Source organism: Pimephales promelas, chromosome 14 (assembly GCF_988280905.1).
Source record: "Pimephales promelas chromosome 14, fPimPro1.hap1.1, whole genome shotgun sequence".
Lineage (NCBI taxonomy): Eukaryota > Metazoa > Chordata > Actinopteri > Cypriniformes > Leuciscidae > Pimephales > Pimephales promelas.
In genome coordinates, this window is record NC_142782.1 from 209,444 (window position 1) to 223,512 (window position 14,069).

Here is a 14,069-nt window from a genome sequence, read left to right on the forward strand (position 1 = left end):
GCACTGTCTTCCAGCGCGCCTCATCCAGGCCTCGACCTGCGTAATCCGTGGGAGGAGATTATGTAAATGAGGAACATTTTGACATCACAAGATCTGGACAAAATGAGTTGTTGCCCAAATGAGCCATTCGTTCTTGGAAAGGGGATTGAAAATATCTCTCTCAGGAGGGACTTTGTGACTTTGCAGATGTTGTTTATGCTCAAACAGACAGCAAAATATGCATCACATTAACTTTAAAGCAAGTTTATGTAAAAACTATGTGATCCATTTACATTTATTCATTTAGCTGACGCTTTTATCCAAAGAGACTTACAATTGCTGTATATGTCAGAGGTCGCACGCCTCTGGAGCAACTAGGGGTCAAGTGTCTTGCTCAGGGACACATTGGCGTCTCACAGTGGATTCGAACCCCCGTCTCTCACACCAAAGGCATGTGTCTTATCCACTGCGCCATCACCACCCCACTCCAAATGATCCAAATGGATAGAAGTTTTTATGCAATTTTAAAACATAAGTCTTAGATTCTGTGCAGTAACTGAAAGGAGTGTAGGGTTTGACACTCACTCAACGTAGTAGACTCCGTACACGGGGTCATCGATCTTCTCCCAGCCGGGCGGCAGCTCTAACACACGAGAACACACACACAGAGAGACTGAGAAACACTTCGACAAACTGAGAAACACAGCACGAGAATGAGAGATACTGAGAAACACTTCCACAGACTGAGAGAGGATTGAAAGATTGAAAAGGCCTCAACCACCTTCCCAAATGCTAAAATTACCATCTCCTCACTGCTGGCCCAAAAAGACTTCCACCCTGAACACTATCCAGCGGGTGAATGCCCACCTCTCCCGCTCGTGTGCACTTAAACCCAATGTGCAGCTGGCACACCACCCCACCCTGGACGCCTCGTGCCTCTATGATCATGTCCATCTGTATGAGACAGCTGTTCCTGTCTTCACCAGGACCCCCACAACAGCACTCCCAGGAGCAACAGAGTCCAACAACCTCCACCCAGACCTGTAAGAAAGCACAGTGTACGCCTCCAGAAGACGACAGCACTTTCTCATGCTGAGACTGTCCCAGCCCTCGCACCCTCACATCAGGCCAGGCCAAAGCCCGTCCGGCCGACCCCTGCCCTCCACATACCCCGCAGGCCCTGGGCAGACACAGCTACACTCCAGCAGCACCAGTGCAAGCTTCATCAACAGAGCTCAGCTCATCTGCTCACATCTACTGTCATAGGTCAAAACGTATCACCAAACTAAGACCCCATGGACAACAAAGCCTTTATCATTTGTAAAATTCAAGGCCTGAGATCATCTACTTTTGGCCAAAAAAAAAAGAAACCCAGATTTCAACTCAGAAATTAGAAACTCAAACATTATCATCCTGCAGGAGACGTGGAGCAGAGATGGAGCTACCGGCTGCCCCAGTCAGCCCACTAACCCCCAGTCAGACCACTAACCCCCAGTCAGACCACTAAACCCCAGTCAGACCACTAACTCCAGTAAGCCTACTAAGCCCCAGTCAGACCACTAAACCCCAGTCAGCCCACTAACCCCCAGTCAGACCACTAAACCCCAGTCAGACCACTAACCCCCAGTCAGACCACTAAACCCCAGTCAGACCACTAACTCCAGTAAGCCTACTAAGCCCCAGTCAGACCACTAAACCCCAGTCAGACCACTAACCCCCCAGTCAGCCCACTAACCCCCAGTCAGACCACTAACTCCAGTAAGCCTACTAAGCCCCAGTCAGACCACTAACCCCCAGTCAGACCACTAAACCCCAGTCAGACCACTAACTCCAGTAAGCCTACTAACCCCCAGTCAGACCACTAACCCCCAGTCAGACCACTAACTCCAGTAAGCCTACTAAGCCCCAGTCAGACCTAGGGGTGGGCGATATGGAAAAAATATCATATCACGATTTTTTATCATGATTCTTTTTCAAGTTGGTTTTAATATTTTGCAAGTGGCTGTTCATTACAGCCAAACTAATGTCCCTATGTTAAAAACAAAGCCTTAGGTAACAAAATAAAAAAGAAAGCCACACATTTAGGCCAGTGGCGAAGATAAAAATCTTTGTCATTATTTTCGTTGTTATTAAAAAAAATAAGACAAGATAAACATTACACAAATTAATATGCATATTAAATAAATAGTGCTTTATTTTTTCAGATGCAGTAGGTGTATTTAGCAGTAGCATTGAAGTAATTAAATGAACAAATATGAAATTAAAACACTACATAGACTTCACTGAATAAACTGATTCTTATGGGCTATATGCACGCATAAGTTCCGCATTTGACGCAAGGATGCTCGTCCATTTCCGGTTGTGTAGATTAAAGCGGAGGCAAACCGAGGAAAACGGGATTATGGCAGAGTCTTCAATATTTACTGTCCTCCCGTCTTTGAAACGAAACGTACATACGTTTAGATGTAATTTTATATATAGTTATGTTTATTTAATATAATTTTAAAAAGAAGCATAAACACAACGAGGGGTGTCTGTTTTATCTGTTTTTGTGACTAACGTTTCATTAGTATTACCATGGAGTATAAAATTCAATATAAATTCTCGGTATTGCATTGGACTCTATGATCGGCGGAAGTTATCTAACATCCTTAAACCTTTACCGGAAATAACGCCGTGCATAGAGCCCATTAAAGCTATATTAAACTTCTCAGACAGCGAGTGATTTTCTCCTTGTGTTTTTTTTGTTTTGTTTTATTAACACTAAAGGGATAGTTCCCTCAAAAATGAAAATTGTCTTAATTTACTCTCTCAAGATGTTTTAAGCCCGAATAAGCTTCTTTCTTCTGTTGAAAATAAAAGTTATTTTGAATAATGTGGGTAACTGAACATTTGCTGGTCCCTTATAGTTTTTTTTATAGGTTCTCTCCTGGACGTTAATGGGACCAGCAACTGTTTGGTTACCCACATTAAAAAAAAATTGTCTTTTGTGTTCAGCACAAGAAAGAAATTAATACAGGTTTGGAACAACATTAGAGTGAGTAAATAATGACGGATTTTTTTTCTAATTTTTTTTTCTTTTTTTTTTTGGAGAACTATCCCTTTAAGGACAAGCGGCAGTACTATTTACTGTATTCCTGTCGCTTTTAGACCAGCACGCGACGCGTTTAATATAGACGCATATTACACCAGATATTCTCTCAAATGTTTGCTTTTACTTTAGACATAGCCTGTTTATGTAAACATTGTGTGTATTTAACAGTATTAGCATAATAAGACTCGAAGATAACTTAGTCCAGTATTCAGGCGCTGTTTGACAGGCTTCTAGTGCCTGTGATTGTCGGGGGTTATGCGGTCAGGAAAGCGCACGTTAGAACAGCGCATCAGCGCGTGAATTAAATGTTTAACCGGCAAGGCTTATGCAAATAATGAACTTTTGTGTCCCGTACCTAGTCCTTAACGTGTGATCATGTGTAGGCTACGTCGCGTTGTACAGTTGAGACGGCGCCAGAACTGAACTGATAGAATGCACTGTAACACGATACTACGATATTTCTTCAAAAGCAGATCGTGGAGACATTTTAATCGTCATATCGCACACCCCTAGTCAGACCTCTAACCCCAGTCAGACCACAGTAAAATAACCCTCTACTTAAACAGAGCAATGCCCAACCAAGAAGCATCTAAACAAACTCAGCTCCACTCACCAAGACACATGTATAGATGGAAACAAAACAGTAAAGATAAATATAAGTACAATTAGTCAACCCGTAAATTCAAGCCTATTAGATCAATTCCTTGCCACAATATAGTGAAGGTACAAACCCATCAGTAGACAAGCTGAACAGAACATTTGAGGTATCAGCAACATTATCCAACTTAAAAACCACAAAAACAAAAAGACCACATGCCACTGAGAAATGGTTTGACAATGACTGTAAAAGACTTCAGAACCCAAACCAGAAACACAATGAGAACATCCGTCATCATCTCGATCACGAAAAACTTAATATAGGAATCCTTTAAGAAAGAAAACAAAACAAAACCAAGTCAACTGAGGGAAATTGAAGAATCCGACCAGTTCTGGAAACACTGGAACACACTAAACAAACCCTACCATCCAGAACTAGCGATCCACAACGGAGATGTCTGGATTAAGCACTTCTCCAACCTCTTTATGAGATAAACAGAAATCAGGAACAAGTGCCCTGTATGACAAACTAAGGGTTTTAGACTACCAGAACCCACTGTCCAATTACACCAGCCCAACTATTAGACAGAATACACACCCTGAAATCTCAGGAAGCCTGTGGTGTCGATGGCATCCTAAATGAACTGAATACATACACAGACCACAAATTCAAATGATCCATTCTCAAGCTCTTCATTATCATCCTGAGTCGAGGTATATGCCCCAACATTTGGAACAAAGGTCGTATTACCCCAGTCCGTAGAGCCGGACACAGACAAGGCTCAGAGAGCTTTTTATGCTATATCCCAATCAGTTAGTGTTAGTGGCCACTGTATCTTTCACTTCACTTTATTATGCATGTTAGAACATCAAGGTAAAACAATATCAGAAACATTAATTTATTCACACACACACAAAGTCAGTATAACAATGTTTTAATGATCAAACCTGGCGCGGGTGAGAAGAGAGACGTACCGAGATCAGCGTCCAGCTCTTCTGTGTGTACACCCTCTTCTCCAGAAGAACAAACACACAACACACACCAAAACAAGTATGAATATTTGATGAATATCATTTTGACAGAATGACAGAATAACAGGTGCAGGGTTACACACGCCAGTGCATGTGCGTACGCCATGGAGAAAACGGGTTTCGGAAGATTTCAGATTTCATTCAGGCTTTACCATATCATTAGCAAATGTGGTAAATGCTCTATGTGTTCACTGATCAAAGTTTACATGTGAATAAAAGCCTAAACTCAAACAGTTCATCATATGTGTCGCTACAGAAGACGGATTAAACTGCTCGACTCATATGGGCTAATTTTACAATCTCTTTATCAACGTTTTGAAGCGTCAGAGTTTTGGGTGAACACACTTTCAATAGAGGGACAGAGAGCTCTCAGATTTCATCACCTCTTCATTTGTGTTTCAAACAGAAACAGAAGTCTTACAGGTTTTGAATGGCAAGAGCGTAAGCAAATGATGACAGGGTTTGTATTTCTGTGAGAACTATCCCTTTAAGGCTTGTTTAGAAACCTGCTTTCCTCAGATAATATTCAGATCTGTGTAATGAGCGAGGTCCGGCTGCAGATGAAGGACGTCCTCTGCTGGAGAGATAGTGAGTGTGAGTGTGTGTGTGTGTGTAGTGCAGTAATGAGGGCGGCCGCTTGATGAATGATTTTATTTTTTTAAATGTGTCTCCAGTATCGCTAGCAAAGCATCAAACCGAGCCTCTGACATCCTGAAGTAAACTTCTAATCTCTCTGGATAATCCCGCAGCCAACTCTTCTTCCTCTCTACGCAATCTCAGGATTGGATGGACCAATATTTCCTCTTTCCCCTCTTTTAAGGAGAGAGAGGACAACAAAATCATCCTCACTGCTTAAGGACTCCATTTCATATTGTTTTTGACAGATTAAATGGATTAAATAATACCCATGGGACTCAGTGTGCGTGATGAATTTTTAGGATGACGAATACAAATAAATGCATACGAAAATTTCAGACTCAGTGTGCCGGGACCTTAAGCCTGGAGAAGACAGTCCCTGCAGAGACAGACACACCTTGCGAAACGCAGGCCTTCCGCTCTCTAGCCAGGCGTAGATTAGCTTTAGAAACACCAGACATCCGTACAGCAGAGAATGAAGTGTGTGCTAACTAGTCCTGGAGCATGAATGTTGGTCTTACCATCATCTTCACAGTCCTCCAGAGGTTTGAGCGGTTTGTCCTGACACCGAGGGTCAATCCATGAGGTCGTCTTTGTGTTGTGGCTATAAACAACAGCATCATTGGCATTAACATGATAAAATCATAAGTGATTAAGTGTATAATAATCATTTAGACTCTAATTCTATCAAACACATTAATGGTGACACTATTAGTCACTACACCAGGGGTCAGCAAGAGGCAAGTAAGTTTGGCATCGGGCCAAAAAAACATTTCGCCTGTAGATGGTGGGCCATGAAATAGTCAAACGATCATTGTTCGATGCCTTTATCAATCCCCACAGGGGAAATTCAATGTCCATCAGCATAAAGTGTGTGTTGATTACCAACAAACATTCTCACTACTATACACGCATAAAAAAGCACAAATAATAACAGTTAATAATAAATAAATAAAAATTATTTCAGAAATGAACTGAGGAAAATTGTAACTAGAACTGCCTGTCAGGCTGTGACCGTTTCTTTTGTAAGTGGTAGTGAGCTGTTGCTCTGTGGTAAATCCTGTAGTAGGACAGTCATTAACGAAAAGCCACACTAGTGCCTGTTGCCGACCCCTGCACTACACCATCAATAGTCATGCGTTCACCTTAATAAAATGTGTATGTGTGTGTGTGAATGATCTTGTACCATGATAACAGTACCATGGTATTCTCTGAAGAGTCTCAGACTACCATGAATATAGTCTTCACTCAGTAATAACTCACACCATCTTAAACCAGCCAAGACCAGCTACACTATATTACCATAGGTTTTAGGACGCCTGCCTCTACATGCACATGAACTCTAATGACATCCCAATCCTGATCCGTAGGGTTTGATGTGAAGCTGCTCCACCCTTTGGAGTTGTAACAGCTTCAACTCTTCTGGAACTGCTTTCCACAAGCTTTAGGAGTTTGTTTATGGGAATATTGACCAATCTTCTAGAAGCGCATTAGTGTGCTGCGGCACTGAAGTTGGACGTGAAGATTTCACGTCTCCGCTGTAATTCATCCCAAAACTGTTCTATCTGGTCGAGCTCAGGACTCTGTGCAGAGGGTCCAGTTCCTCCACACCAAACTCCTCATCCATGTCTTTATGGACCTGCTTTGTGCACTTGAACACAGTCACGCTGGAACAGGAACATCCACAAACTCTTCCCACAAAGTTGGGAGCCTGAAATTGTCCAAAATGTCTTGGTGTGCGGAAGGATTAAGAGTTCCTTTCACTGGAAATGAAAGCTTCAGCATAAGTTCAGCCAGGAAGACTAAATTACTACATCACCTACTACCTTCACATATATCCAATCATGTCTTAATACTTGCTGTGTAAAACATCGGTACTTACACATATCTGACTTCGCAAAGGCTGACCCAAATAATTACCTCAACCCTCCCCACCACCAGCATGGTCCTGTCTATACCTCTCGGCAGTCCTTCGTCTGTCTATACTTCCAGGGGGTCCTTCATCTGTCCATACCTCCCTCTATCCATTCTTCATACCTCCCGCCAGTCCTTCATCTGTCTATACCTTCCGGCGGTCCTTCATCTGTCCATACCTCCCTCTGTTAATTCCTCATACCTCCCGGCAGGCCTTCATCTGTCTATACCTTCAGGTGATCCTTCATCTGTCCATTCCCATTCCTCCCGGGGATCCTTCATCTGTCCATACCTCATACCTCCAAGTGATCCTTCATTTGTCCATACCTCATACCTCCCTGCAGTCTTTCATCTGTCCATTCCTCATACCTCCAGGTGATCTTCATCTGTCCATTCCTCATACCTCCAGGTGATCTTCATCTGTCCATTCCTCATACCTCCCGGGGATCCTTCATCTGTCCATTCCTCATACCTCCAGGTGATCCTTCATCTGTCCATACCTCATACCTCCAGGTGATCCTTCATCTGTTCATTCCTCCCTCTGTCCATTCCTCATACCTCCCGGCAGTCCTTCATCTGTTCATACCTCCCGGCAGTCCTTCATCTGTCCATTCCTCATACCTCCCAGCGGTCCTTCATCTGTCCATTCCTCATACCTCCCGGCAGTCCATCTGTCCATACCTCCCGGGGATCCTTCATCTTTCCATTCCTCATACCTCCCGGGGGTCCTTCATCTGTCCATTCCTCATACCTCCCGGAAGACCTTCATCTGTCCATACCTCCCAGGGGTCCTTCATCTGTCCATACCTCCTGGGGATCAGCTGCACCCCTGCTGTCACCTTCAGGCAGAAAATGCAGATCCGCTACCCTCGGATTATGCACTACGGTCGGGGCCTACGCCAAAGAACTTTATAAATAAAGTTCCCCCTCCACCAAACAACCCCACACCATAAACCCCCTCCACCAAACAACCCCACTCCATAACCCCCCCTCCACCAAACAACCCCACATTATAACCCCCCCTCCACCAAACAACCCCACACCATAACCCCCCCTCCACCAAACAACCCCACACCATAAACCCCCCTCCACCAAACAACCCCACACCATAAACCCCCTCCACCAAACAACCCCACACCATAACCCCCCCTCCACCAAACAACCCCACTCCATAACCCCCCCTCCACCAAACAACCCCACTCCATAACCCCCCCTCCACCAAACAACCCCACATTATAACCCCCCCTCCACCAAACAACCCCACTCCATAACCCCCCCTCCACCAAACAACCCCACTCCATAACCCCCCCTCCACCAAACAACCCCACATTATAACCCCCCTCCACCAAACAACCCCACACCATAACCCCCCCTCCACCAAACAACCCCACTCCATAACCCCCCCTCCACCAAACAACCCCACACCATAAACCCCCTCCACCAAACAACCCCACACCATAACCCCCCCTCCACCAAACAACCCCACTCCATAACCCCCCCTCCACCAAACAACCCCACTCCATAACCCCCCCTCCACCAAACAACCCCACTCCATAACCCCCCCTCCACCAAACAACCCCACATTATAACCCCCCCTCCACCAAACAACCCCACTCCATAACCCCCCCTCCACCAAACAACCCCACTCCATAACCCCCCCTCCACCAAACAACCCCACATTATAACCCCCCCTCCACCAAACAACCCCACACCATAACCCCCCCTCCACCAAACAACCCCACACCATAAACCCCCTCCACCAAACAACCCCACACCATAACCCCCCCTCCACCAAACAACCCCACACCATAAACCCCCTCCACCAAACAACCCCACACCATAACCCCCCCTCCACCAAACAACCCCACTCCATAACCCCCCCTCCACCAAACAACCCCACATTATAACCCCCCCTCCACCAAACAACCCCACACCATAACCCCCCCTCCACCAAACAACCCCACACCATAAACCCCCTCCACCAAACAACCCCACTCCATAACCCCCCCTCCACCAAACAACCCCACACCATAACCCCCCCTCCACCAAACAACCCCACACCATAACCCCCCTCCTCCAAACAACCCCACATTATAACCCCCCTCCACCAAACAACCCCACACCATAACCCCCCCTCCACCAAACAACCCCACACCATAACCCCCCCTCCACCAAACTTTACACTTGGTACAATGCAGTCAGGCAAGTTTTGTTCTCCTAGCAACCGCCAAACCCAAGACTCCAGCGATGTCCATCTAAAACCAGCTAAAACCAGCTAAGACCAGCGATGTCCATCCAAAACCAGCTAAAACCAGCTAAGACCAGCTAAGACCAGCTAAGACCAGCGATGTCCATCTTAACCCAGCGCAGAGCAGCTCGGGGTGTTTAGCTGTTGTCTACAGCAGGCATCAGTGTGTCTGTGTGTGTAAGTCTGTGAGTGTGTGTGTTGCTCGTACTCGATGAAGTACATCTCTCCGTTCTCCGTGAAGGCCGTCTCCCAGTTGTCCGGCAGCGGCCCGAGCGGGTCCAGGTCCGGAGGGAGTGGCGGGTGTGGCGTGTTGTTCAGCTCATATGTGGGGGCGTTTTCTCTGTTCTCTCTGACCGGGCCGTGAGCGTCCGGCCGGCTGGAGTCTCCTGTGCAAAGCAGGGGGGAGGGGAAGAGACTACGAGCTAAGAACTCTGGGTAACATACAGGAGGCGGTGGGAGAGACAGAACACTATTTATACTTCTATACAAAAGAACAGTCAACAAACAAACACACACACACACACACACACAAACACTCTCATTCACATTGACACACACACACACACACACACACACACCTGTAAATGTGTTGTTCATGTCTGCGCTGCTGTCTGCATCCTCCTGCAGTTCGGTCTGCTCTACTCCTTCATGCTGCATGCGATCGCAGGACTTCTGGGAACTAATGAAACGGTCTCGCAGAGCATCATGGGTAATCACTGTCCTACTGAGAGGCTGGTTTGGCGGCTTGGGTGTCCCATAATAGTTACCTAGACAACCATAAACCCATTAGCATGTTTGAAAAGAAAGAGGGACAGAAAGCACTGCAGTGTGTGTTAGAGACATTTGTAAAACACACACACACACACACACACTCGCTCTCAGCCCAATCCAGAAACACAGCAGAGCATGTGGTCTTTCCTCTAAAACTGGCGCTAGGGATTTTTTTGTTTTTCTGCAGAAGTACACAGATATTACTTGATGTTTGTCTCCACATTGTTTTGATGCATGCCATATTGTTTATGGTTGAAGGGTAATCCCATTTCTGAGCATGTGCTGTTATTACCCAGAAATATGAACGTAAGAATTATACCGTATGATATAACAGTCCCCTGGCATTACCCTCTGATAGCCTCATCATAACAGCAAGATCCCACTCACACACCATCATAGTACATGCCAATCTCTTGCAGCACACACACACACACTCACAAACACACACACACACACACACACACTCACAAACACACACACACACACACACACACACACACACACACACACACACCATTAGGTCACTTGATTAAGTTTTTCGGCTGCTTGCCACCTTGCTCAGTTGGGGATATTCAAATGAATTAACCAATCAGTAATCCCCTCGATCAGCTCTACCAAACGTGGATGTTTTTCCACTAATATACGAACATTGTTATTATATTTTGATTGATACTGTGAAGCTGCTTTGATGCAGTCTATATTGTGAAAAGTGCTATATAAATATACTTAACTCACGCTCACTCACTCTCTCACTTTAACACACTTAAATCCACTCTCACTCACTCACTCACACACTCACTCACTCACTCTCTCTCTCTCTCACTCACTCACTCACACACTCACTCACTCACTCACTCTCTCTCTCACTCACACACACACACACTCTCTCTCTCTCTCTCTCTCACTCTCTCTCACCATCATAAGTCCCGATCTCTAGCAGTCCTCCACGCCGGTGCAGCTCCAGGAAATCCTCCACTGACAGGAAGTTGTAATCCACACCATGAAGCTCGCGGCCTCGAGGGCGACGGGTCGTGCCTGCAGGAGCAACAAACACAAGAACTCAAATCACAGACTCCATCGTCAGATATCAGGAATAAAACAAAGTCTGTAAATGAGTTGGTCTCAGAGCGTCAGACGAAACACAATAAATGCTGTTCTGATAAATCCCACAGCTGTGTGTAAATCCAACATGTGGTCAAATACTTCATTACTTATGAAAACGTCAAAACGTAATTGTTTATTGACACATAAATCTATTAGATATCAAGTACAATTAATGAAAGGACAAACAATGTCTCCGTCTAAAGCTAGATTCGCCCTTCACACACACACACACACACACACACAGACACGCAGACGTCATCACGGCTGAATACACACACACACACTCTTGTGTTGTTCTGGCAGTAATAGACCCCAGTAATAGAGTTACATCACATTCTAATACATTATGATTCGCTCCAACTGACCAGTCTTCAATCTGCGGCAACAAGACGACAGAAAGAGAAGACATTAAGCTCACGTCCACTATAGTGGACAACAACACACACCGAACCTCCCCAGCGGTGTGTGTGTGTGTGTGAGTGTGTGTTTCAGTACGGTAGTGTGTTGGATATCACACAACACATCCTTCCAGCTGATGCTTTACTGAGAATCATCAAACACATGAAGCTCGGGAAGTCTTGTAGATTATCACAAAAAATAATCATGATAGAAACATGTTACTGATTTCTCTGCACCATTAAAGGCTGGATCAGCGATTTCAGGCCCAAACTAAATTATTCGTCTAATCTTTCCTAACCGATCCCCATAGGCAGCCGAGGCTCTGAGATCTGCACACAAAAACAAATAGGAACAACCACCAATCAAAACCAAAATAAACTAACCAATCACTGACAGAGGAGGGGGCGGGGCTAAGGAATAACCAACGGCCCAGATACATTTAACATGGGAGAGGCAATCCCCAAGAGGAGGAGGAGGATTAGGCCGTCGTCCTTCGTCAAAGAAACGAATAATAATCGGGAAGGCCTTTGAGCGGTGGAGAGGACTCCAAGAATCGGACGCCGAGGACGTTTCTTCTGGACGGGCGAGTCGCTCTAGTGCTGACTTTCGAGTGAAGCTCGAGTACACTTGGACAGCTCTAGCGAATATCAGATTGTATGGATTTAGTGTGTGAGTTGCGTTTGTTATATCTGTGTGTAGCCATAACTTGTAATATTAGCAATAACACCATTAATAATAATAATAATAATAAGCTGTTATAATATTTTCTGTATATGACTGATTCTGGATTTGCATGAACTAACATTAGCAAAGATTAATAAACACTGTAACTAATGCACTGCTCATCGTTAGTTCATGTTGGTTAATGCATTTACTAATGTTAACTAATGAACCTTATTGTAAAGTGTTCCCATAAGAACTGTAATCTGTGCAAACACACACACACACACACAAGCCTAACCGTGTCCCTCCAGGGCCTCCGTAGCACACGTTCATCTTTTCTCCTGCCTTTCCGAATCAGGTATTGGTCTCCTTTCATTGGCGAGATATTGTCTAAAATATAATTTAATGTTTACTTTTTCTTTATTGAACTGTTAAATAAAATCGTGCTGATATTCTGAAAAACAGCACTCTTGCCCTTGTCATATTGCTTACACTTAAACTCTTTTAAAATATATATAAAAATCAGTGGTGGAGGAAGTACTGAATCTCAGTACTTAAGTAAAAGTACAAATACCCAGATAAATATTTACTTTAGTAAAAGTAGAAGTAACACAATGACAACCATACTTAAGTAAAAAGTACTTTATTTTAAATGTACTTTAAGTATTAAAAGTAAAAGTACTTGCATAACAATTGATTATCTTAATGTCTATTTTCTAATGATTAATAAAACATTTAATTCTAACTCATTCAACCTAATACTCCTATAATGATGTTCAATAATGATGGAAAAAAATGTCACCATTTCTGAAACAATATATTGTATACTGTATCTATGGCAACCAAACGTCACTGGTGAGACAAACGTGCAACGAACGGACGGTCAGATTACGTTTTGTCAGGGGAAAAACTGATCAGAAAATGTAACGAAAATGTAACAGAAGTTGTAGAAATGTAGTGGAGTAGCAAGTATAATAATTGCTGCAAAATGTAACGAAGTAAAAGTAAAAAGTATGCACTATTTATTCTACTTAAGTAAAGTAAAGATACGTGAAAAATGTACTTAAGTAAAGTAACGAAGAGTACTGCACATGTACGGAGAACAGCTTGGAGACGCGAGCTGAATGCAGGATATACTAAAGCTGATCCTGAAACGCGTTCCCTTTCCGTCGGGATCTGGTGTTCACGGATCTTCTATGTCTCATTTGTGGTTGTGTTTTTATTATCTCTATGATGTACTATTACATCATTACTTATGAACTATTATCTCTATGATGTAAAGGAAGCTAACTAACAGGACAGTGTTGATGTGATGTAGTGTTTCTGTTTCCGGTTCAGTCTGAAACGTGCAGCAAAGTTTGGTTAACACTGTCAGGGTCTGAACCGCTCGAACTGGGTTAAAAATCGAAGCCATAGTTCACATCGGAGTAGAGCTTGTGGTTATGAAGGGGCGGTGCATGAGCTGCCAATCACAACACACTGAGCCAGCTGACCAATCACAACGGTTTTTATATTTCAGAAGGAGGGGCTTCATTGAAAACGATGCGTTCGGGACAGAATGGGGAGAGAGGAGCTGTAATCATGTAAAATAAGTGAAACATAATGTGTTTTTGAACAATCAAGCATGAAAAC

General features: G+C 44.1%; 1 protein-coding gene across 4 annotated transcripts in view; it reads right to left on the reverse strand.

Moving 5' to 3' along the window:
* Window positions 1–14,069, reverse strand: part of magi1a (membrane associated guanylate kinase, WW and PDZ domain containing 1a) — a 62,707-nt gene that overhangs the window by 24,485 nt on the left and 24,153 nt on the right. For 2 of the 4 annotated variants that reach the window (XM_089119210.1, XM_089119213.1), the window contains 6 exons: window positions 11,187–11,306; window positions 10,079–10,267; window positions 9,709–9,931; window positions 5,860–5,942; window positions 4,619–4,684; window positions 565–622 (listed from right to left, as the gene is read on the reverse strand). In XM_089119210.1, coding sequence (XP_088975336.1) covers window positions 565–622; window positions 4,619–4,684; window positions 5,860–5,942; window positions 9,709–9,931; window positions 10,079–10,267; window positions 11,187–11,306 — 739 coding nt within the window. The remainder of the gene's footprint in view (window positions 1–564; window positions 623–4,618; window positions 4,685–5,859; window positions 5,943–9,708; window positions 9,932–10,078; window positions 10,268–11,186; window positions 11,307–14,069) is intronic. The other 2 variants (XM_089119212.1, XM_089119211.1) reach the window with 2 other exon arrangements.